Source organism: Lissotriton vulgaris, chromosome 12, assembly GCF_964263255.1.
Source record: "Lissotriton vulgaris chromosome 12, aLisVul1.2, whole genome shotgun sequence".
Classification (NCBI taxonomy): Eukaryota; Metazoa; Chordata; class Amphibia; order Caudata; family Salamandridae; genus Lissotriton; species Lissotriton vulgaris.
Window position 1 is genome coordinate 485,579,895 of NC_141700.1, and position 26,163 is coordinate 485,606,057.

At 42.9% G+C, this 26,163-nt stretch overlaps 1 protein-coding gene across 1 annotated transcript in view; it reads left to right on the top strand.

Moving 5' to 3' along the window:
- Window positions 1-7,115, top strand: part of FA2H (fatty acid 2-hydroxylase) — an 824,473-nt gene extending 817,358 nt beyond the window's left edge. The window contains exon 7 of the mRNA XM_086945227.1: window positions 1,702-7,115. Coding sequence (XP_086801353.1) covers window positions 1,702-1,778 — 77 coding nt within the window. The 3' untranslated portion in view covers window positions 1,779-7,115. The remainder of the gene's footprint in view (window positions 1-1,701) is intronic.
- Window positions 7,116-26,163: the final 19,048 nt, after the last annotated feature.

The window sequence follows — 26,163 nt, forward strand, 5'->3', positions numbered from 1 at the left end:
AGGAGATGTAAGTCCTGCTGTGCTTCCAAGAAGCCTCATGCATAATGTATGAGATTCAAACTAGGGACAAACGCGGGTTCTGAATGCAGTGTCATATCTAGGTAAAAGGTCAGTCCCTAAGAACCGTTATGTATGTAATGTATGACATTGTTCTGCATTCTGTCCATCAATTGTTGTTTTTGTAATGTAGGGAAAAACATAGGTGAAAAGTTAAAATGATACCTGCACCTATATGGGGTACCTATATGGAATATAACAAGCTATCTAAATGTAAATAATATTATACTTTTAAAAATCAAAAAAATATTCTGCAAATTCACTCCAACTAAATTGATAGCCTTAACTTAGCTAAGTTGCCTTTTAGACATCAGGTGCGCAATCACAGTGCATTGGTCTCTAAATCACAATATAGAACAAACAAATTGTTCTTTGAAATGTGATATTATCTTGGACGACGTAAGGGCTGATACTGGAGGGTATTTTTCAATTGACATTTCAGGTATACATTCCCCAGGTCAGAGAGAGGAGAATTTTCAAGATTTGTTTCTAATCACAAACGACTCTTGGGGCCAGTTTTAGAATTTGGCAGATATGGTACTCTGTCACAAACGTGGTGGTGGGGCCATCTGCAGCCAGAGGTTACAGTCTGACTCCCCCCGCATCTCCTTTCAGAATCTTCTGCTGATCCCGCCCTAAATCCCTCATTGTATTAACCCCAGTCTGTCCCCCAACATTGTCCTGCGCTTTTCATATTATGTCCAACCTCACACACCTCTCTAGGCAACACTCAAAGTATACATTTCTATGAATTATGAACGTCCAATTAAGAGTTGGACCTTGGGCCTCCTCCTGAACTCAGCCTCTTCCGCTCTTGTGACCCCTCTTTCGCCCTAACATCATTATGAAAAGCATCAGTACCTCATTATAATCCCTATTCCAAATCTTTTCCACAGTCACCACCATCAAGTGACCACCCATAGTTTTGATAACTCCTTATAAGGCGCCTTAGACCCTATTACCCCTTTCATCTCCTCTTTTTGTACATTACAAACCTTCCAAGTTCTCACCCCAACCCCAGATCCAACTTCAATAGTCCCTTGCTTTCCAGTACTATTCCTTGAAACCTGGGTGAAATATTCAATCACAGGACAAAGATCAAGCTACTCAGTTTTCTTTTTTTACCTTTATATGTATTTTTGCTGAATCCTCCTTTTACATGAATGCTTGCCGACATTTCTTGGCACTGTGGAATATTACACGATAACTCCTTGAAGGGGTCAGATTCTCAGTGGGTCTGTTTCAGCCATGGTACCAAAATTAAGCTCATAGCTTCCATTGGTTTAAAGGTCTTGGAAGATAAAGTAACTTTTGAGTACTGATTACCTCTGCCAAGCAAGGTCATTTTAGGGCACTGTATATACCTCCTATCCCTTATCCTTATTTGTCTGTTGTTTGTCTAATGGTGATTCTGTTAACTCATCCTTCACTCATGAAAATGTAATTTCAGGTTTTCACATGAACCAGAAAATAAATATTTTAAGTTTTGGTAATATTAAGGAATCTAAGATCCAAAGCGCTTTTACAAATGTCAGGGAGAGAGGAGAGACTTAAGGGAAATGCTTAGATGTTTATAGAAAATGTAGAGGAATGAACATTAGTCCAGTAATTCTGTTTTCTTTCTCCCACCTCCTTTGTCTCCAGGTTTTGGGATCACCAGCACCCTCTGGGACCGCCCCTTCAATACATTAATCCCAGAGGACACTAAGATGAAGCAATAGTCTTTCCCTGGATCTCATTGGACCTGGGCCCTAACCACGTAATCCACTGGACAAAAACAGAAGCCCCTTTGGAGAGACCATCTTTAATGCACAACTCTCTACATTCGTGGATGGAGCTCTGACTGAGCAGAAAACAAAATTCGAATTCGAACTGTGTACTGGGGCAGTTAGTGAAGAGCAGAACTTAAAGTGAAAACATAACAAGGAATTCCCTGACGCCAGCGAGTCCTCACAACTTTGCTTTGGAATTTAGATCGCGCTGTATCCACATCACCACCATTGAATGGACTTTGTTCTTCTCGACTAATAAATTGTGGGCGGTTTTGAAATATTATTTCTCAAGTGATGCATGATTGGTTGTTGCCAACCAATGACTGAAACATAGTATGGCCTCTCTTATGGAGCTGTGCATACTAGCTGCCCAGATCACCAGTTTGTGATTTTTGGGGGCAGCAGAAGGCACTATGATTTGACAAAGGAATACGGCTCATTTACATAAACAAAATCAGTGCACATTCTGTGATTTAACAAAACACTGAGCCAGTATCCAGCAAGCATTGCAGTTTAAGAGCATATACATACTTTTTCTAAAATTGAGTGAAACAGAAAAGTGGGCCGGAGAGGTCACAATGCATTCTGGTACATAATTGTAATGGAAGTACCCACTACCCTCTGCATTAGTTCCTAGCGATGGTAGGCACACATCTTTCTTTACCAGACTATTTCACCAGATTCAAATGTGAAGGCGTGGAACCAGTGAATGACAGTGAGTCCCAACACCTCATCACATTTACAAAGGCCTCATTGGGCGGTGTAGTCTAATACTCAATAGTACCCTAACATGCTTTCTCAAGAATAAATCCTGATTCTTCACAAAATCCTGAAAGTTCGTATTTCAAACTAGTATGAACACAAATAAACACGGATAGCATGGAACGTATCTTCATACATTTTATTTAGTGGTCTTGGTGTGATTTAACAACCCTGGAGACAAAGACGTTGCCAGGTAGCTTGTTCTAAAACCAGGAATGTTTTACCGTTCCTGCCAAGGAGATTTTCAATTAGATTTTACAGTTTGGAAACATCTTGGGAATGGCAGTGCCGGAAATAATGTGCAATGATGATAGCTGCCAGATGTCTGTGATAGTCATCCTATGCCAAGGATGCCCATCACAAGCCAAGGGTAGACACTGTTACCGGGGCAGCCACCGTTATTCCTGTGCTAGCAATGACTACGCCTGGGATGACCATCACAAGCCAAGGGTTGGCACTGTGTTCCTGGGGCAGCCACCATTATCCCTGTGCTGGCCTGGGATGTCAACCAAAATGCCAAAGAAGGCCATCGGATGCCAACACTATGCCAAAACTAACATTATGCCAAAGATTGCCACTGATAGGACAGGAATAACAACCACTATGCCTGAGAGGGCCATCTTCATGCCAGGGATGGGTATTGTAATGCCAATGATGCCAACAATATTCCAAGGATAGCTACCTCATGCCAGTGTTGGGCACCATAATGCTGGGGTTGCCGAAAGTGTGCCAGTGATGGCCATTCTCTGTCAAAGAAACTATAACACCAAGGATGGCCAACCTTATATCATAGATAACCACCATTGTCTCTGAGATGGGCACCCCTACTGCTTCAGTTGTCACAATAGTGCCAAAAATGCCCTCAGAATGCCAAGGCTGCAAGTACTATGCAGTGATCACCATTTTGCCAGAGTCAGACATTAATATGCTAGGACGTGTACTATATGCTAAAAATGGCTACCATGTGACAGGGCCACAATTTAGTCAGACATAGATTGTAAGGTGGAAGAGGTGGCCACCGTGCCAAGAATGAAAACGTAATGCCAAGGATGTCTGCGATTTGCTAAGGATGTTCACCTTATTCCCTGGTTCTCATTACGCAAGTGATAGGCGCACTTAGTCTTGGTTGACAACTGAAATGCTGGGAGCAACTTCCACAGAACACAGGATGCATTACCCCGATCACCCACAGCCATTAATGTGCTATTTACACTCAAACACGTTAACAGGCCTATTTTAATCACAGATTTACAATGCGTCCTCAGATATTCAATTGTGCCTAAAGTCAATGTTTGCTTGTTCTAACTAACATAACAAATGATTCATGTGCTGTTAGATTTTCCCTTTTCTGTTGCAAATGTTTTATCTGATGTCAGTATACATATATAATTCGCTTGTGCCTGCCATGGAAGAAACAAATGCCCAAAACTCAAAACTAACCAGTTTGGGCATCTCAAGAGCTTCTTTCACCGAAACAAAATTCGGTGAGAAAAAACAAACATCCCAAATTGCCTGTGTGTGTGCAGTTTGTGAGGTTATTCAAGGACCCAGTCTTGCCGGGGAGAACCTCACACAGGGGTATTACTAATATTTCACGCAATCCAGCAAGAGAACTTGGTGGCTGAGTTCTGTGAAAGGGCGACAGCAGAAATTAGCCACATCTTCTAAGATATGGTGCATTTCTTATGCCTTCCAGGGCTGGCACACTTGTGGCAGCCTAGTGCTAACACAGGCATCCTTGTGCCTTGGTGCAAGGGTGCCTGCATTGTAAGCAGGATTGCTTTTGTGCATGAAGGGGAAATAAATAAGTTTCTCCTTGTTATGCCTCGCCCATGGAGGTGAAGCATTTTGGTGCAATGCCAGGTTTCCTGACTTTAGTAAATCTGCGATTTTGTCAAAAACCACTGGTGCATGTGTGTGAACACCCACACTCCACCCATTGAGCACCTCCCTGCCACAAAGTTATGCAAGGCAGTGCATACGATATGCGCTGCCTTGTGTTACTTTGAATTCACTAAACCACAGAGCCACACAAGGTGGCTTTGTATGGCTTAGTAAATACCATTTAAGGTCTTTTGTTGCCTCCGATGACTTGCATCAACCAAGAGCAACACAAGCCCTTAGTACAAACAATTAATTATACCATTCTCAGATTGATCTGTGAATCGAATTTGGGCATTTCTTTGTTGCTCAATTTTGCTGCACATATGAATTAAAATAATGGGTACATTTCAGCTGGTATGCAGTTTGAAAATTTGATTTTACCACCCCACCTGCAGGACTTTAATACATCTAACACTGTGTCCACTTTAAGCACAGTGTAACTTATATTCCACTTTGGCCCAAAAATATATGTGTTACAGTCATCTCATTGCGAGAGAGGAAGAATGGCCGTTTAAGTATCTTCAACGTCACCTGATTTTCATCAAATGATGATTGTCAAATAGGATTAGCAATTACTCATTACAGATGAGTTGGTGATCTCTTCTAAGCACTGTTTACAGACACATTTTCATGAATTACTAATGATAGCAAATATTCTGAATAGTTAGAAAGTAACAAAAAGTAATAATTCTGATACTCCACCCTCACTCACGATCTCTCTCTCCTAACGCTGTGGTATCCAGTTCGGATGAATGTTGCACTTACAAAAAATTAAATATATAAATAAATAGTACCAGTTATTATAAATACAGCATGATAACGTATAAACACATTCTATTTCACTAATATGTAAAAAGAAGAAATTGCAACGTTACAAGATCGCAGTTGCCCTGCAAAACATGCATATAATTAGACCAAAATGACGTATTTCTTTAGGTTGTACATGTGTCAGAATGCGCTGAGAGGCACACATTTTAAATTTGAAAGGCTGCTTATCACATATCTGTGCTGTAAATTATATGAACAACTTTCTAACAACTCACACTCACTGTCAGGGTCAGGATCGGTTTGTGGGTATATGTCTTAAGCATGTTGGCTAGAATCATCTATGTAGGTTTAGTGTTGCAAGTGTTGCAGGGAATTAGCCTTGAACTTTTCAGGCAGCATCTGTACTATACAGTTCCTGGCATGGCTTGCTCACTAATGCATACAGCTAACTTGGATTGAATGCTCACTAGTTGTGACAAGGTGGTTTGCACCTCACAAGCTAAAAACATGCAGGCCTGTGGTCACAATGCACAGTGGGCGATAGCAGCATAGAAACATCCCTTCTCCATCAGCATATCCAACATCCAAGAGCAACTTTGCGGTTTTCTTTGCAACTTTGAGGTGTATTTTGAGCAACAGTTAGGTCAGCCAGTGTTTTCCCCCAGATCTTTCAACATTCCATGTCTTGTGCCACTATGGTGGCCTCTCTGGCACCAATACATGCTTGTTTCTTGAGATTTCTATTTTTAAGGGTGAAGACCATGTGGATTAAAATATTGTAATGATGGAATCAGGACAACTTGTTCATAAACCATTGTGAATAATGACATTATAAGCAGTGGATGGACCACCAAGCCTAGGTTTTGCTATGGTCCTATGAAGGCTGCTTTCTAATGTGCCCGGGTTTGTACCTTACTGTAACCTGGCCATTTGTCAATTTGTAGAATGCAGCATGACCAGTGTTATGGTAGGTCTGATTTAGAACCAGGTTTCCAGGGAGCAAGCAATAATCATTAAATGCTGTCAAAAGGATGCCATTGGTTGGCGATTTTGTCACCGGAGGGAGATGAAACCAATGAATCTCCAGGGGAAATTCTAGTGAGGACTGCATTATTTTTGTATCTGCGGGCATTGAGTGGAACAAGGAAGCAGGGGCCGGTACTGTGAAGTTGCGTTCCTTTTCCCGGGATCCTGCTGTGGCCATATACAACTGTCCGTGAAACCAGTTCATGTGCCCAGCGCGTGAAGCTGGGTCCTCTTTAGGAGGATTCCATCAAAATGAGCCAGGAGAGAGGAACTACTTTTGTCAAGTGAATCAGGATACAATGTTGTCTTCATTTAGTGCATGGTTTATGGGGAAAGTTGAGTGGTTGAACTTGAATGATGTTTAAATATATAGTTACCGATGCAGTGCAACAACTGCAATCGAGGGGTCGCTAAAATGCATTTACACAACATTGTATTTAAATCTTGAAAATCTATTCCACCGCCAAGGAAATTGAGCAGACAGGAAACGAGTAATGACCAGGTCCCAAGATGGCTGATGTGACCTACCCCCGATTATAACATAATGACAATTGGTTCCACCTTCTGGTTCGAGTAAACAGCTATTTCTATGATGCATGGAGGAAACGCAGCAGATTTAAAACAGTGTACACCATGTGAAGTGATTAGGAGTGTACTGTAAATGCTTCACATCCAGATTCTAAAAACTACCACCTCTGAAGGCTTTGTAATGTGAATAAAAATAATTTATTATGGTTTCAAAGCTCTTTTCTCACAGTCGGACTGAAAGGTATAAGTAATGTACCTTGGCATCCTTGCCAAACAATGTAAAAACAATTATGAATAAAACTGTATAATTTAAATGTGCTCCTTGTTTGAGGTGTGTTTTTGAGTTATAGATCCTGGTAATGAGTGAGGCGGATCGATTTCCCGGAGAAAATCTGGCCAGTAAAATAGCAGAAGTCTGGGCTGCAAGTGCATCCTGCACCCATTCCCTGGTGTCCTACCAATACATGGAGCATTGGATGCCTTCAGCCTCTCCTCCCCCCAGTCATTGCAGTATTGCTTTCCTATTTGTGGGCTTGGATGTTGCATTGTGTGTGCAGAAGTAGTTCCAGTCCAAGGTCTAGCTGTGGAGGGGTTACTCGCACGACATGACAGCATTGGGACAAGAATTTGGGAATGGCAGCAGTGCGGACAGCCTTTTGTGTTTAGTAGAGGTGTCTACTAGTATCACAAGGCCTCAGCACACTACCACTCCATTCAATGTGCTACCACCCCATCCGCAAATTATCATCTCAAGCACCACATGATAACTATTGCTCCAAAATTTCAGGTCCTCCCTAGCACTGCACAACCACCCCGTAAGCTCAATAACGTTGCATATAATAATGTACTAAAATTCCCTTCCCAAGACCACCACAACGGTGCATTACTGACCAAAGAACTACCCTTCCGCATCATCATTTCACTACTCCAAAAACTGTGGTAACATCCCTGATTATCACACTTTTACCTTCATTACATTACTGCTGACCACAAGCATGAAAAAATCCCCCAGCCCTGTACTACCACCCCCACTCCATACCCGAGTGCAAAGTTCCATACTACTGCCTGCAACCATATACCTTCTGTATCATCTCTCACCACTTTAAAGCAGCATGCTCAATCAAGTAACCCTACACAATTTTCACACACTTCTGCAATCCAGAATGCAGGTAAACGAGGGGGTCCTGGAGTTAGGGACTGTTCCCTCTGTTGTCAATTTTTGGGTAAAAAAAATGTGTGCTTGATTGCTCTCAATCGGGTTAGCTCAAATTCCCAGATTTGACAATCAAAATGCAGTGAAAGATGTTCACACACATCTTAAAATCAAAGATAATATTAATAATGTTTTGATAAAGTTTCTATAAATATAGACTAAAACATATAATAAGACTATAAACTGATATTTATTTCTTGTTAGAATCTTAAGGGTCAGATCTTGTACACAGTGGTGCAGCATCAACAAACATGGGAATCACACCCTGTGACACATTTTTCTGGGGCTTTTTCAAGGCTGAAAATAATGGAGATATACAGTACGTCATATATAGAAAAACCATTGGTAGTGCATCGGTTTTGCCTATGTGATGAATAATAAGCAGTTTTTATCAATCCCCGTCTGGGATGAAGGAAAGCGCTCCCTTACAAGTGTCACTAGAGTGGAGAGGATGTGGTGCGACGGCCAATGCTGCTGACTCGAGCGCAGGGATTCCCGATTCGATTCTCGGCGGTGCAACATCCTGTGATTCTAAGCAAATCAGATAATCTCTCCCAGTGAAAAATTGTACTGTATAAATCTGCTGCAAGTCAAAAAAGCAGAAAAAGGCAACATTTTATGAAAAAATAGTTCCACCGAAGCGGATGTTAACAGTATTTCGGCTACGGAAAACTGATAAGAGAAGCAGATGAGGAACACTCATTGGTAAATGAGGGAAAATATGCTGCAGCCAATAGAAATGAAGGAAAAGTAAGTGGCAAGCACAGGATCCAATCCAAAGCCAGGAAAGGGAGGGGGCGGGATGTAAGCCCTTTTTAAGTTTATATTAAAAACAATAGATTGCAAGCGCTGTGCAGGTGAAACCTAATGGATTATGTCTGGTGCTGACCATTATCTGCATATAATCCCTACTCTAAATTTGGAGCTTTGGAGCGTGGTGGTTTTAAGACTGCCAGTTCTAAAACTGTGACAAGATGAGGCGCTTAATAGGAATGTATTTTGATTTCTCATAACCATATATTAGTCACACTGTTGGCTAACTGTGCGACAACTCCTCTTGGGGTGCATGTTTTCCCATTTCCCGCACCAACATAACACTGATGATTTGTGTCTTGGGGACTGTGAGCATTTCCCTGCCCCCCCCCCCCCCCCCCCCCAGGATACTTTACCCGGTCGGGCACTGCTCCATCATCCCATCAGACAATTGAACCAAGCTTTGACTTGTGAAGAGCCAGCAATGCGGCTTCTCTATAGTCATAAAAGAACTGTTTAAACCTAGTCCACAGTAGCCACAGCATGGGGCACCAAGCACGTTCATCGTAGGTCACAGTAAACACGCTGTTCCCATCATGCACTGGGACAGGAACAGACTAATTTGCATACAGCCAGGTTCTGAAACTGGGATGGTGTAGTGAGCTAAAAAACGGTGTTGGATCTAGCCCTGATCTCTTGACTGGGTGAGAGTATTCTGTTTAATTCAGAGACTCTGTCCCTCACCACCCCTTGTTGTAAATATTTTTGTCCACCTTAAGCGTGGAAGGGTATACTCAGATGTGAGTCCCTTGCTCATTGCACCATCAGGATTCAAGCAAGCCGGGCCGAAGACAGCTGAAATGCCAGAAACCGGTCCCCGGTAGCTTGTTTCCTTCCCAGTGTAAGAATTGGCTTTTGTAGTTTGGTTTGCCCTGTTCCCATCATGCACTGGGACAGGAACAGACTAATTTGCAATATGAATTCAAAAACCTAGGCCATCCATAATAAGTGACCATACATGCTGAGACCAATGGAGAAGAAGAATTGCCAAAAGATAACGTGTATATTAAAAAAATATAAATTTAATTAAACATAGATAAAAATCATATAGAGACTCAAAATAATAAGTCAAACTATATGGTACAGTAAAACAGTTACATATATATTACTGGAGCAAAACCATCAAATACATTCATTAAAAAGCAAATACATCTTAAAAACAGTGTAGACCGTGACTGATTTTAACAATATTATACAAAGATGACAATTGCATTTATTAGAAAGTTATACAAAGGACTCGACGCGCGTTTCGGCAGTGAGAGAACTGCCTTCCTCAGGAGTCGTTGGTGGAACTCTGCAAAGAATTTTATAAAGAAAGGATGTTATACATAACAGTGCATATATATTCATGTACATTTTCACACTTATCTGATTATATATCCCTTTGCATATTTACAAACTACATAATCCATGACAACTCCCTATCTAGCCAAGGTCCAGACATACTGATTAGTCACTTAGTGTCTTTTACTAGACTGATGCAAATTACATCTATAGTGCAGTACTTCAGCTAAAAACAAAAAGGGCCAACAACATAAGTTGGCTACATTGTAGATATAGGTAATTGCCATAAATAAATTTCACATACACTTTCTCAATGTTGATTTCAATTCGCAAGTTCTTTACATATTGTTAGCATAAACTAGACATAGGGTTCATACATGTCAATTCACTTACATTGGTGATGTTATATCATATACTGCTCATGGCAAAGTAATCGATGATAACTTCCTTTTGATTCTTGCCGAAAGTGTCAACCATTACAAAGAGCCAGGAAGTAAGATTGGTACCTGATTATAAATGAAATAATGAAGGAGTAAGCTACATGTTTAAAAAAAATGCGGAGAGCGCTTTGCTCACACATTAGGTTAAAAAGAGCCAGTTACTTAATGTCACCGAATGTGGTCTTATTTAGAAGGGATTGGGTGTCTATGTTAGGCGATTGTATATACCATTCTGTTGGGCACTTAAACACAGCCCATCTTATATCTGGATACATTGTTGCCGGTAAATCAAACCGTTTTAGCATATATAAAGAAGGCAGGGTGATTTTTTCGCCCATAGTGATATTGAAAGAGAACCTATTACTCTAAGGGTAATATCCTAAGTAAGGGGATAGATGGATTTACTGTCAGATAGAAAAACAGATACCTATTATTGTTACCGCATAGAAGTCCTGAATTACAATGCCTCCATGATGGTGTTCAGAAGGATGGAGAGAATAACTGTGGACAAATACACAAAAAGAGGGGGGTATATAAATAGATCATAGATCGTTTCTATTATCTATCTGTTTTTTCAAAGAGAAAAACTTAATAATGCAGCTTGTAGGGCTTAAAGTACTTAGTGGGTTTAACAAAAAAATCCTGGAAGTTACCTCCAATATCGTTTTGTGTAAATATTTCAATAGGGGTTCATAGAGATGACCGAATATATTGCCGATTAAAAAATGCTCCAAGCATTGGATAAGCTGGAAAGTAGAAAAAAAGAGGGGTGGAGGGGACACAACGAGCATTAGGAGTAACCAATACTAGCTCTGTATGTACCAGGGTTTACAAACCACTCGATAGTTTAAGAATAAAGGATCGAATATAGCGTGTATGTAGACCTGCTATTATTCATTAGGACCACATAAATCTAGTAACTAATTACCTTCTAAATGTGTAGCTTAATTCCGACCACAAGGTGGTGCTGTTCCGCTTTTAAAACATCAATCGGAGTGTTAAGGATTGCAGAAACGCTGGTTCCGTGAACGGGTCGTTTCTATGGGGAAAGATTGAAAATACAGAAAAAACTGAATAAACAAATAAAAAACGGGGGGAAAAAACCTATGTAGTGATGCCTAAGGATCTCGCTATAACAAGCGAATACTTTTCTTACCTAGTTTTGGATGAAATTTCACGGACTGCAGGATGGTGCAGTTCCAGGCGACCAAACGGCGGGGCAGCTTTGTCGGGTTTAGAGAGATGAGCGTCTTGCCGATGACAGCTCTTTTATAGTCGAATTTCCGCGCCAAAATCGAGTTTTTTTTAAAAATTAAGGAACAGAGCGGTAATTGAAAGGGTTGGCGGACAACTGGTAGGAGGGTTATCGAGTATGAGATACCCTCTCAAAGATGGCGTTTAAATAAACGGAAGATGTTGACAAAGAGAGCCCGGTTTGACTCATAATTAATAGCAGAGAGACGACAGCGTCTCTATCAAATATTATGTTATAGAGACATCGTAATATAATCATAGTAATAAATCTAATGGCGATGTTAAACCATATATAATGCTATTAATAGGACTAAACCATAGTCGGGAGGTGTTCGAAATTACAGGTATTCCAGATAAAACACACAGATTGTTATGGGCTATATAGTGGGGTATATCTTATATATGTGGGCAGGGCTATAAGGGACTGAGTGCTGATTCCTAGTACAAAACAGGGAGCCCGTTCCAAGATGGCAATATATTCGGTCATCTCTATGAACCCCTATTGAAATATTTACACAAAACGATATTGGAGGTAACTTCCAGGATTTTTTTGTTAAACCCACTAAGTACTTTAAGCCCTACAAGCTGCATTATTAAGTTTTTCTCTTTGAAAAAACAGATAGATAATAGAAACGATCTATGATCTATTTATATACCCCCCTCTTTTTGTGTATTTGTCCACAGTTATTCTCTCCATCCTTCTGAACACCATCATGGAGGCATTGTAATTCAGGACTTCTATGCGGTAACATTAATAGGTATCTGTTTTTCTATCTGACAGTAAACCCATCTATCCCCTTACTTAGGATATTACCCTTAGAGTAATAGGTTCTCTTTCAATATCACTATGGGCGAAAAAATCACCCTGCCTTCTTTATATATGCTAAAACGGTTTGATTTACCGGCAACAATGTATCCAGATATAAGATGGGCTGTGTTTAAGTGCCCAACAGAATGGTATATACAATCGCCTAACATAGACACCCAATCCCTTCTAAATAAGACCACATTCGGTGACATTAAGTAACTGGCTCTTTTTAACCTAATGTGTGAGCAAAGCGCTCTCCGCATTTTTTTAAACATGTAGCTTACTCCTTCATTATTTCATTTATAATCAGGAACCAATCTTACTTCCTGGCTCTTTGTAATGGTTGACACTTTCGGCAAGAATCAAAAGGAAGTTATCATCGATTACTTTGCCATGAGCAGTATATGATATAACATCACCAATGTAAGTGAATTGACATGTATGAACCCTATGTCTAGTTTATGCTAACAATATGTAAAGAACTTGCGAATTGAAATCAACATTGAGAAAGTGTATGTGAAATTTATTTATGGCAATTACCTATATCTACAATGTAGCCAACTTATGTTGTTGGCCCTTTTTGTTTTTAGCTGAAGTACTGCACTATAGATGTAATTTGCATCAGTCTAGTAAAGGACACTAAGTGACTAATCAGTATGTCTGGACCTTGGCTAGATAGGGAGTTGTCATGGATTATGTAGTTTGTAAATATGCAAAGGGATATATAATCAGATAAGTGTGAAAATGTACATGAATATATATGCACTGTTATGTATAACATCCTTTCTTTATAAAATTCTTTGCAGAGTTCCACCAACGACTCCTGAGGAAGGCAGTTCTCTCACTGCCGAAACGCGCGTCGAGTCCTTTGTATAACTTTCTAATAAATGCAATTGTCATCTTTGTATAATATTGTTAAAATCAGTCAGGGTCTACACTGTTTTTAAGATGTATTTGCTTTTTAATGAATGTATTTGATGGTTTTGCTCCAGTAATATATATGTAACTGTTTTACTGTACCATATAGTTTGACTTATTATTTTGAGTCTCTATATGATTTTTATCTATGTTTAATTAAATTTATATTTTTTTAATATACACGCTATCTTTTGGCAATTCTTCTTCTCCATTGGTCTCAGCATGTATGGTCACTTATTATGGATGGCCTAGGTTTTTGAATTCATATTGGTTTACACCCTGCCCTAGGAATCTGTGTATTATCGATACCCAGGGGGTCCTTGTTTTTCTCGTCACAGACTAATTTGCATACAGCCAGGTTCTGAAACTGGGATGGTGTAGTGAGCTAAAAAACGGTGTTGGATCTAGCCCTAATCTCTTGACTGGGTGAGAGTATTCTGTTTAATTCAGAGACTCTGTCCCTCACCACCCCTTGTTGTAAATATTTTTGTCCACCCTAAGCGTGGAAGGGTATACTCAGATGTGAGTCCCTTGCTCATTGCACCATCAGGATTCAAGCAAGCCGGGCCGAAGACGGCTGAAATGCCAGAAACCGGTCCCCGGTAGCTTGTTTCCTTCCCAGTGTAAGAATTGGCTTTTGTAGTTTGGTTTGCCCTGTTCCCATCATGCACTGGGACAGGAACAGACTAATTTGCATACAGCCAGGTTCTGAAACTGGGATGGTGTAGTGAGCTAAAAAACGGTGTTGGATCTAGCCCTGATCTCTTGACTGGGTGAGAGTATTCTGTTTAATTCAGAGACTCTGTCCCTCACCACCCCTTGTTGTAAATATTTTTGTCCACCCTAAGCGTGGAAGGGTATACTCAGATGTGAGTCCCTTGCTCATTGCACCATCAGGATTCAAGCAAGCCGGGCCGAACACGGCTGAAATGCCAGAAACCGGTCCCCGGTAGCTTGTTTCCTTCCCAGTGTAAGAATTGGCTTTTGTAGTTTGGTTTGCCCTGTTCCCATCATGCACTGGGACAGGAACAGACTAATTTGCATACAGCCAGGTTCTGAAACTGGGATGGTGTAGTGAGCTAAAAACGGTGTTGGATCTAGCCCTGATCTCTTGACTGGGTGAGAGTATTCTGTTTAATTCAGAGACTCTGTCCCTCACCACCCCTTGTTGTAGATATTTGTGTCCACCCTAAGCGTGGAAGGGTATACTCAGATGTGAGTCAGTCATGAGTGAGTGAGTCATGTCAGAAACTAATTTAACCGATTCACCTAGGGGAGGACTTAAACAATTAAACTGTCTGACTTGCTAGACCGTAATTTCTTTTTGTACTCCTCTTGGGGAGTTTTCTCTCTCTTGGGAACTTTAAAGTCACAAGTATCGAGGCAGTCCTTTGAGGGGGTGGACGAGTCAGTCTCTGGCAACAGTTCATTACATTTTTTAATATGACTCGTGTGGATCCACCCTTTTCGGCCCTCAACTTTAATTGCCGTCCTCGTGGTCAGAAGGACGATCTTCGGCTCTTTCCAGCGAGGCTCCAGCGGGCTTTTCCTGTCGAAGTTGCGAATTAACACAGTATCACCGGGACGGACGTCGTGTGGCTTTACATCAGTGTTGTCGGGAAAGGCTGCGGCAACTGTGAATGACATGATTGGAGTGCAGACATCAAGGAGGCAAGGTAATCTGTCAGCATATTACAATCAACATCGGTTATTTTCTTAGGCATGGGCGTCCCCCACATATTTGGTGGTCTGCCAAAGACCACTTCATACGGGGATAGCCCTGATCTCGAATGGGGGACCATTCTCATATAGAACAGTGCAACTGGCAGGGCGACTATCCAGTCGACCCCTTTCATTTTACATATTTTCGCTAGGCGTGTTTTCAGTGTCTGGTTATGCCTTTCTACAAGGCCAGCTGCCTCGGGATGTCGGACACAATGGAATTTCCACTGATATCCTAGCAGAAGTGAAACCTGCTTCATGAGCTCGGATGAGAATGGCTGTCCGTTATCTGAGTACACGATACGAGGCAAGCCGTACCGTGGGAAGAATTCACGAACCAGCTGCCTGGCAGTGGTCGGGGCAGTGTAATCTGGGACTGGATATGCTTCGGTCCAACGGGAAAGTGCACAAACAACTACGAGGACATACTTGAATCCTCGACAACGGTCCATCTGGATATAATCCATCTGGAGGACTTCAAAAGGGTGATCAGGAGGATGAAATCCACCTTGCTCTACGGGGACGCTTTTACCTGGATTGAACTGACAACAGATCATGCAAGTACGCACTTTCTGTTTTGCTGCTGCTCGTAAATGTTTGTTGTACCAGAGATTCTGTAAACTGTCTAACATAGCTTTTTCTCCTAGGTGTGCTGGACTATGTGCTGTATTTATTATGACTTGAACCATAGAGTCGGGGAGAAACCATGTAGATTTTCCCTTCGTCATCCATCCCTGATCTGTCTGGATCCCTCCTAGTTCAGTCCATTTCTTGATTTCATCTGGAGTAGCATGTGTCTGAATATCGATTACATCTAGTGTGGGATCCCTAACTGTCATACACTGTGTCGGCACTATTGTCTTTGTCACATCAGTTGTCTGGGTGTGAGTCAATGCTGTATGTTTTGCTGTTTGGTCTGCCAGGTCGTTACCCTGGGAAATAGAGTCTGTAACTTTAGTATGTGCTTTACACTTCATGATGGATATGCCTGAAGGCAGATGTATTGCTTCTAACAGTGCTTGAATGAGGGGACCGTGTTGGATCTTGGCACCGTGAGAGGTCAAGAAACCTCGTTCTTGCCATAACACTCCGAAGTCGTGTACAACTCCGAAAGCATAACGTGAATCTGTGTATATGTTAACATTTCTGTTCTTGGCTAGTATACAGGCTCGGGTCAGAGCGATGAGCTCTGCTGCTTGAGCGGACAGTGTATCAATACGATGTGTTTCTTTAACTTCAGTTTCAGTGGTCACTGCATACGCAGCCACTAATTCTCCTGTGTTTGTTCTCATACATGAACCATCCACGTAAAGTGTCAGGTCTGGATTTGTCAGTGGAACATCTGTTAAGTCTCGTCGGGGCTTTGTTACTGCATTAATGATCTCTATACAATCATGCGGGGCTGAATTTGTCATAATCGAGGGTAACAATGTTGCAGGATTCAGGATGTTACAGCGTCTGATTTCTATGTGTGGCTGGAATAGCGTCAATTCATAACCTGTCAGTCGTGCTATAGTCAAGTGTTGAGTCTGGGTTCGGTTTAAAAGAACCTCTACAGAATGTGGAACTTGTACTGTTAATGGATGTCCTAACACGATTGAATCGCTCTGTCTGATTGCTAGGGCTGTCGCTGCAACTGACTTTAAGCACGCAGGGAGCGCCTGGGCTACTGAATCCAATGTACTTGAAAAATAAGCACAAGGCTTATGTGAACCTGCTTGATCTTGAGTGAGGACAGACAACGCTGTACCATCACGTTCTGTAACAAAAAGTGTAAAAGGTTTGCTGTAACATGGTGTCGCTAAAACTGGTGCTTGACATAAAGCTTTCTTTAATTCCTCAAAGGCCTGTGTATGTTCCTGAGTCCAAGGGAGGGCAGTCGAAGTCGCTGCCTCCTGTGTTGTCAACTGAATGAGTGGTTTAGCTAGAAATGCATATTGAGGAATCCATTGTCTGCAGTACGAGGTGAGGCCTATAAAGGCCCGCACTTCCTTTTGTGTCTGGGGTTGTGGCATATTTATAATTAACTGGATACGGTCAGGTGTGAGCTGTCTCCCCACTTTGGACAGCAAGTGACCCAAGTACACAACTTGCTGAACACAGAATTGTAGCTTCGAAGGAGACACCTTGTGTCCCTTGTCGGCCAGAAAATGTAAAACTGTCAGTGATGCTTGTTCACATTCGGGTTCACTTCGTGCGGTGATCAGCAGATCATCGACGTACTGTAGCAAGGCAGTATTAACTGGCATTTGGATACAATCAAGTTGTCTTTTCAGTGCTTGGCTATAGATGCTGGGGCTTTCTGTGAATCCTTGAGGTGCGCGTGAAAATTTGAAACTTCGTCCATTTAAACTGAATCCGAAGAGGTATTGGCTCTCTGGATCAATGGGTACACTGAAGAAGGCGTTCTTGAGATCAATTACAGTAAAGAACGTTGCTTCTGAATCAATAGCAGTCAATAGGGATGAGATGTCGGGAACCACAGGATACTGTGGAACAATGCATTTATTCAATTCTCGTAAATCAATCACCAGCCGATATACTGGCGGTGCATTGGGATCAGTACGTTTAAGAATCGGAATGATAGGGGAATTACAGATATCGGAGTCGGTTTCTACGACCACTCCTTGGGCAATGAGCTCTTCAATGATTTCCAGTAAAGCCACTACAGCATCGGGTGGTAACTTGTATTGTCTGATTCGTGGTAAAACAACTCCTGGTTTGAGTGTAACACGGTATGGTGTAATGTGCATGCAACCTACATCGGTTGGGCCTTGTGCCCACAGGTGTTTCGGTACATTTTTCAATCTGACATCAAACTCTCGTAATACATAGTGACCCTTAAAGTCACGCAGGAAAAGTCTAACTCCTTCCGGAGAACAATATATCACAGCTCCAGAGCCTTCAATGTTTTGATACCTAACAAGTTTTCTGGACATGACTTCGTCAGTAACAAGTCTGTAACACGTGATAATGGACCCACAGCTAGGGGGACTGGTTTCGATACCTCATTTACAATAGGCTGTCCTGAAAAACCAAGGGAAACATTCTGTGAGCCTGAGAGGGGTGCCCCTGGGACTTCATTATGGCTTATTGTTGTGCGGCTTGCCCCTGTGTCAATTAGAAACTTTCTGTCTTTTCCCAATACTTGACTGTGTACATAAGGACCCTCTTGATCTACAGGAATCTCAATAAGAGGCAAGCCAACCTCCCTCTCTAGGCTGTTTCATGTGTATCGCTGATAATCGGGATAATCAGATTGGGCATACAGGTTCATCTGTCGTGAAACTTGCTGTGTCGTGGCAATGGGCTGTGGCTGTGGCTGTGATACCGCTGCGGTCTGTGCTGTATGTGGTGGAGCGTGCATAGGTTGTGAATTCTGTGAAGTCTGTGGCTGACCCTGGTCTTGTCTAGGCGGATGCGGTCTTTCTTTAGTTTTTCCTGTTGCTATATTGTGTTTCAGGACTGAACATTCATGTACGTAGTGACCTGGCTGCTTGCAATAGTTGCATGTCCCTTCAACGGGAGCTGCTGAATTACCTGTCTGGGTCGTACCCTTTCTCTGGCCGTCGGCTGGAACCGACTGGGCCACTAACATTTTCATTTTCGTGTCTTTCATTCGTCTCTGTTCGTGATCTTGTTCTTCTCTAATTCTGTTCTGGTGGTATTGTAACATTTGTAACATCTGGGATGGCGTATTTGCTTGCCATGTACTTTCAACTTTATATACACGGTTCTTAACTGATGTCAGGGAATTCTCGACTAACTTTGTTTACAAAAAGGTGTGGGTACGACTCGCTACCTGGTTTTAGGCCACTATTAATAATGAAACATTTCTCGAATCTTGAATAGAAGTCACTGGTGTCCTCATCGTGTTTCTGTTTACAGGCTGAGATTGCATCCCAGTCTTCCTTTTTAGTTGTCAGTAATCTTGGCAAGACCTGTACTATTAAACCTGGTAAGGCTTTAGCTTTGTCCCCAAGGCCTACCCCTGGGGTACGACCTTTTTCCTCGTCTTCTATTGCAGTCCATATAATCTTTTTATCTCCCACCTCCCATTCCTTTTCTTTGAGTTTCTCGTAGATGCCGGTGGGCAGCAGTACTTTTAACAATTTCATAATATCTGTATACGTGTAATCTCCCATGAGTAACATGTCTTTAAGTTCTCTGTGAAAACCTGCAGGGTCTTTATCATGACAGGGTACTAGTTTCTTCATTTCTAACAATTCTAACTTTGTTAAAGGTGTGTACACATACACACGTTCCAAGGTATTATTAGCACCCATAACTGGGTGTACTTCTCGTAAGGGATTCTGTCTGTCGAAATGCTCAAAGTGACACATTTTTCTTTCTGGTGGCTGAGCTGGAACATTTTGTGGGCCTAAGAAAGCGTTATATTTACGTCGTTGTTCTAGAATTATTTGAATTAATCTGGTACTTAGGCCTCTCCATCTATTCATAAGTAGGGCTTCTAATGTATCAGGTAAGGGACCTGGATCAGAATGTTGTTGTCTGTATAACGTGATGAGATGCTGAATCATGTATATACCAGCTAATTTCTGCTCGTCTGGGGAAAGGTTCAGAAATGTCTGTGCTACTGTATCATCATTGTACGTGTTAGAATTGTCAGCCCATAGCACTGCTGACCGGGCTAGTTCTTGTTCATCCATAGAATTGAGTACATGGTACCCCATTTGTTCTTGAAGCATTCTATTGGTAACCTGAAACAGATATTCAGGAGAACTCGGTTTTGATATGCCAGAGAGAAAGACTCTCTTGCTTTCCGGACGAATGCCTTTCCTAAGGTAACTTCCCTTACCTACATACGCTATCCTGTCTGTAGTCGTTTCTGGTTCTTCAGGTCCTTCCTCCTCAGAGGAGTCATTCTTGTCACTTTCTTTTTCTTTTTCTTTCTCGTGTATTTCTATTACTTCCTTTCTTATTTTCTTGTACATGCTTGATATACAATTCAGTTTATCATGCTTTCCGTCGGCTATATTTTGACCCCACTTGTTTAGTGCTTCCATTTCTTCCTGGTCTACCCCAGGCCTGTCTCGGTCTCTTATTAAGCAATTTATGAAAAAACGTAATACATATGCTTGAGTGTCAACTTTCTGGTGTGCCAGGGCCTCCTTAATACTTTCGGGATTTTCCCCAGTCTGAACAAAATGATATATTCTGTCTAGGTGATCAGTCATCCCCGGGAATAACACTAGGTAATCTGTAGCTTGTCGCAAGCGTAGTGATGCTATCAACATTCTATCATCTTTACCGGGTACTGGATCGTATCTGCAAATTGGAAGGGGTTCTTTGAGTATGTCGAGACGGGGTGATTGGGGTGTACGTTGCTTCAGCAGGTCCCTAAGGTGTAATCTGTGTGTTACTGGCGGGGTCTGGAGACCCCCTGTCGCACCTCCTGAGCCAGAGGCTTGAGCGCTATTTCTCTGTGGAGTCTGTATGTGTACCTAAACTTGTTTCTTACTGGGATCCGGTGCAGTCGGATTCGGTATATTAATCTTAGGTGCGGGAAGTGGTGGAGGTGGAGGAACAGGTGGAGCAGGTTGTCGAACGGGGGAACCTTGTTGCGGTAATGGCGGGATATTGTCTTGAGGTGGGTTGCCACCTCCGTCACCGTCCGTAGGCGGGACGCGGGCACGTGGATTGGTGTAAGCGGGTGCTACATCGTCTAGATAGGAAGCAAGGAATATGTCTTTAGTGGTCCTGTGATTTACCTTAGTCGGAACCAATGGTGGAGGCAGATTTTTTGGTATTTCTGAAGTGGTTTCAGGCGAACCCTCGGCCACTAAGTACATGCCATTTACAAGATTATTTCGCATACGGTCTACTTGTTCTGCTTTTACTCGGATCCCTTCATTAACTAATTCGTTTTCTCGGACTCTATCCGACTCTTCTCTATGTCTGTCTTCTTTACGGAGTGCTTTTTCGGCACGTTTATGTGATTCTTTACGCCAAAATTCTATGGCGTCTTTCTGAGATTGTCTGGCTTTCTTTTTCCATAGCGCTTCTTCTACCTTCATATGATGCACTCGGCATCCCATGTTCCTGTAACGGGCCATCTGTGTCTCTCGTCTAGGTGCTTGGTGTAATCGGCCCATAAATCTAGATACAATATGGCATCTAAGCCATGCTTATGGTACATAAAATTTCCAGGAGTGTCCCTAGGGGGGATAGGAATTTCTTCCTCTAACATCCCTTTCCTAGTTCCTATCTGTCTTAGTTTATTGAAGAACGGCATCTTGTTACTTAGTACTGGATACTCGATACTGGTTACTTACTCTGAACACAGCTAGTTACACAAAAACACAGTAATGTACATCAAACAGTCACTCATACCACGACATTAATCACATGAAAAACATTTTAAACATGTATGACTACCTTGATACTAGATGTACTGCTAAACAGCACAGATACACTGTCGAGGACAGTGCAAGAACTTGTATGCTTGATATACTGCTAAACAGTACAGATACACTGTCTAAAACAGTGCAGACCGCGTTTGTGTACCCAAACACGTCTTTACCGGATACATAATAATGCACCCGTCTAGATACGTCCCAGCAATGGTACTCACCGGGAAGCACGGAACGGAAGGCCTCGGAAAACTCGACTGGACTGGACCGGACTGAACTCGACTCGACTCGACACGTGGATACTTCGGAAACTGGTGGGCCTCTTGACACCTCGGACCTTGCTTCTTTCGGCTAGGCTCTGGTCGGGATCCTCCGCACTCCTCACCGCCTCGTCTGGGTGCTGATCGCAGTCTCCGTCACCTCCGTGGGCCAGAGGGAGATACAGGAAATCCTGCGGGTACGCGTAATTGTCCGTCTTGACTTATGGCAGGGGGCAAAGGTTGCAACGCACCAACCAGCGCGTAAGGTGGGGGAGGGGTCCCTATTCGGGCGCCAAAATAATGTGGTAAATATTTGATTTACCGTCCTAATTTCTATGCAGGTAAGTACTTAAACAAAAATAACTCAATCGGAAAGAAAGACGCAGAGTCCGTGGTGTTAGAGTTCTTAGGGGTTTTATTCCTTAAAAAGGAATGGTTCTAGAACCGGATATCGGATTCCTGACACCACTGGGGTGCAGGAAGGGATAGAGCATACTTTATTGACAAGACATAACTTTTATACTTAAACCATATAATGAATTCCAATATAGTAGGCGTAACAGCTGAGAGAAACAAGATAAAAGCATACACGTGTTAGCAATACGTAATCAGAAGGCGTGAACTGGGCGTGAACATAGAGGTGTGTGCAAGAAACGTCACATGTAAGCGTCACAAGTAGGTGGGTACATAGCAGAATCTTGCAATATCAGCAGAAATCTGAGGTCTGAATGCGCGCGCAGCTGCATGACGTGTGATTGACGTGAAGCTGGAGGGTGCAGGGGACTTGACATTTACACTAGCGGAAAGAGACAGAAGTCTGGCATGTCAGATCAACTTGTACCTATATCATATCTGATATCTGATGTTTGGGAACCATATTATCTAGAGGGAAAGGTCTCTTGGGCAGAGGCTATTCTATACTGACTAAGAAGTGCGTGTATAAGCGTCTACGTGTCTGCATGAGATGCGAGGGGGCATGGGCCTACCATGGTAACAGAAGCTATGAATTACTTGCACGGAGACAGTGAGGCCGGGCCCTTTGCTCTGCAGCTGGAAGGATGTTTACTTGAACTAGTAGGCAGGAATGTATGTTTGAGGAGCGGAGCAGATAATTCGAAGGTTGAATACAGTCTTGGCAGGCAGCAGGCTGAGCTAAGCGCCGTTAGCCGCACAGGGAGTAAGGCAGAGGTCACGGGTACAGAGGCAGCCCAGGCTGAGGCGTTCAGAGTCAGAAGGCAGGAAAAGGCTCGATGGCGGAATTCAGGGCCTACTTCGCCAGAGGCTGGAAAACATGTAAAGTACACTACATAAAGACGTTGGCACAGCATACTTAGGAACGGAATATTCAACCCGTTCAGGGTGGATCTGAAAGAGGACATGTTAACGTTGGACGCAAATGTATTTGCGTCTTCATAGCTGGCACAGGAGGGAAGTTACATGCACTTTAGGCTTGTACATGGAGACGGTGGGGTACACGTTAGGGAACATTTCTTGATCATAAAATTTATATTTCCTCAGTACTCTAACTACCCCTAATATATCATAAGCTTGAACCATTATCATTACCAGATAAATGCAATGTAAAGAAAGCAACTGAAGTCAAACCGTTCATTTAACCACTTGGGGTTCACAGTGTCCAAAAAGTTGTTCCAATGAAAATTGTGTCTTATTGTTCTAGGATCAAAAAAAGGAGTTGGCTGATGTTAGACAAGGAATTACTGGGACGGAAAGAAAGGTGGCAGACAATTTAGGGAAATAGGCTATAACGAAGTGTATGGTAGGCGAAAGTAAGATAGTGATCTGTACGGTATATGGATCAAACCTTGACGAGGCTAAAACACTGGAACATCTCAATGTGGAATTGGCTTTATGGGATACCCCGCTGATATTATGTGGAGATTTTAACATCCATGGGGAAAGTACGATGCGGGATGTGGAGAACCAGAAATATACAGGGCGCACACCAAAAGTCTTTGGAGCATTACATCTACTCTTGCAGGGTCATGGGTTGGTGAATGTGTGGGCAGCTGTAAATCATGGATACCCAGGCTATACATGTTATTCATATCCCCATAATAAATTAGTTAGGTTGGATTATATTTTTATGTTTCAGCTACTTATTACGGGGGCTAAGATGCAGGTGTGGCCGAGGATAACTTCGGATCATGGCCCTGTAGTAGGTGCCATACGTGGATGTCTAAGTCTCAGGGAACACTCACAGTCCCTAACGGACACCCACAGTCCGCTCCTTGCTCTCCAACAAACCATGGCTGACATTGCCAAAGTCCTGACTCAGAGACAAGAGTGACTGACTAGTCAGAGTGGCTCCATCGAGTTCGCCCGGGAGGTGGGAAACATGCGGAGGCTCATGGAGACCATGGAGCGGTCAAAGCCCACCCGCACATGTTCAGCCAGCTGCTCCTGGCATCCCGACACACGACGTTGGAAGGCCATGTGTTCTTCGTGGTGGTCCTGGGAGGCAGACAGGGTGGTGAGTGCTGCCTGCTGTGTGGTCTGTGCAGGGGATGGGGTCTCCCCGTAGCATCTGGGCTGCCCTGCTCCTGGAAGTTGGCTGCGGAGGCTCTCCATGAGCTGTTGTAGGGCGTAGGAGTCAAAGCTGTGGTGGTCCTATTCGTCATCAAAGAAGAGAGGGTCGGGCTGCTCTGCAGGAGGTGTTGATTGTCCCTCTGCAAAGTGAAGGGGAAGCAAAATTTAACAAAGCGTTCACATGTGTGTTGTCGCATTGTACATGTTTACATACAGACTGCATCACTGTGTTCATCGTGGCTGTATGGGAGGAGCTGCCTGGGAGATGGGGGACAGTGGACATTTCAACAACAGAGTGTGTGTGTTTGTACTTGTACATTGTCATATCACATTTCCCTGCAATGCCACTTGTGATTGGCCAGTGTCTACACCCAGTGGGCACCAGTTGTGTCCTGTGTTCTGTTGTGGACGTGTTAAGGTTTGTTCCACATTGTTGTCAGTGTTGCTGTGCTCTGCATGTTATGTGTGTGCTGCATTTCGGGGGTGTGGCCCCTGCTGCTCTGTTTTGCTGCCCCTTATCCCTTTTCTGCGATGTGCCTTTTGCCTTCTGTGCTTATACAGTGCTGAGATGTTGCATTCTTGGGTACATTGGTCTCTTGGTGGGAGTTGGGGTCTGGGGCATGGTTTGTCCGCAGATGTGCTCAGCTCAATTGTGTATGTGTGCCATTGTGGCCATCTCCCCCGGTCCCCCCAGTCCCTGGTCATTACTCACCCTGTTGTTGTTGTGTCTGGTCTTGTTGAGCAGGGTCTGTTCCCCCGACTCCAGTCACCGTCTCCCCACTGATGACTGTGGACACCATTTCCTCCATATTGTCGAGCTCCTCCTGTGGCGCAGGACTCCCACCTCCAGTCTGCATTGCTTCCTTCCGGTTGTTGGCGAGTTTCAGCTTTGTTTTGCGCTTGACATAATTTCAGCACCTCTTGACCTCTTCCATTGTCCTATTCAGCACTCCCACTGCATTAACCTTGTCCACGATGGACAGCCATGGTCCATTTTTGGTTGCCAATGACACAGTGGCGGTGATGAACAGTTGTTGATGGTGTTCGACCACCTCCGTTATCAGGATCCTCTTTTCATGCGGACTGAAGTGCTTCTTCCTACTCTTCTTTGCCTTGGCCTTCGCTGACCGCGAGGTCCCAGGCAGGTTTTCCGGGGGGCTTGTGGGGTTCTGGTTCTCCTCTGTACTTGCTCCAGCAACATCCATTGTGCTTTGCTGTTGTTTGGCATTTTTTTGTCTGTTTTTTTTCTACTTTTATGGGGATTTTTTCCAGCATGACACGTGTAAATTGCAGGCCTGTAGCTGGTTTTTCGTTGATTTTAGTATCGCAATTGGCCTCATCGCAGCTTTTTTTGCGTTTCGCTTCGCATTTTTGCGGCATGGCATTGATTTTAACGCGGTCAGTTGGCCCGTTATCTGGAGACTATTGCATGGTACCGCCGTGTTGAGAATGCTTAGTTAACACGGCGAAATTTTCCCGCATTACACAGCGATGTTGGAAGGTGCGTTAAGTTACTTTTGGGATGGTTATCACACGTTCTTGAGAATATGCCCCTATGTATGTAAATATATATCAATTAAAAATCAAACTAATTTAATTATTTTATCATTATTTCCTATGAGGTGTTATATTACGTCCCTGCCTCTGTTATTTCTTACTGGAGTGTGTTACAGTACCGGTGAGTGGGCTTATGTGGTGATAGAGGTACTCCAAGGCTGGAGTACATTTGCTAC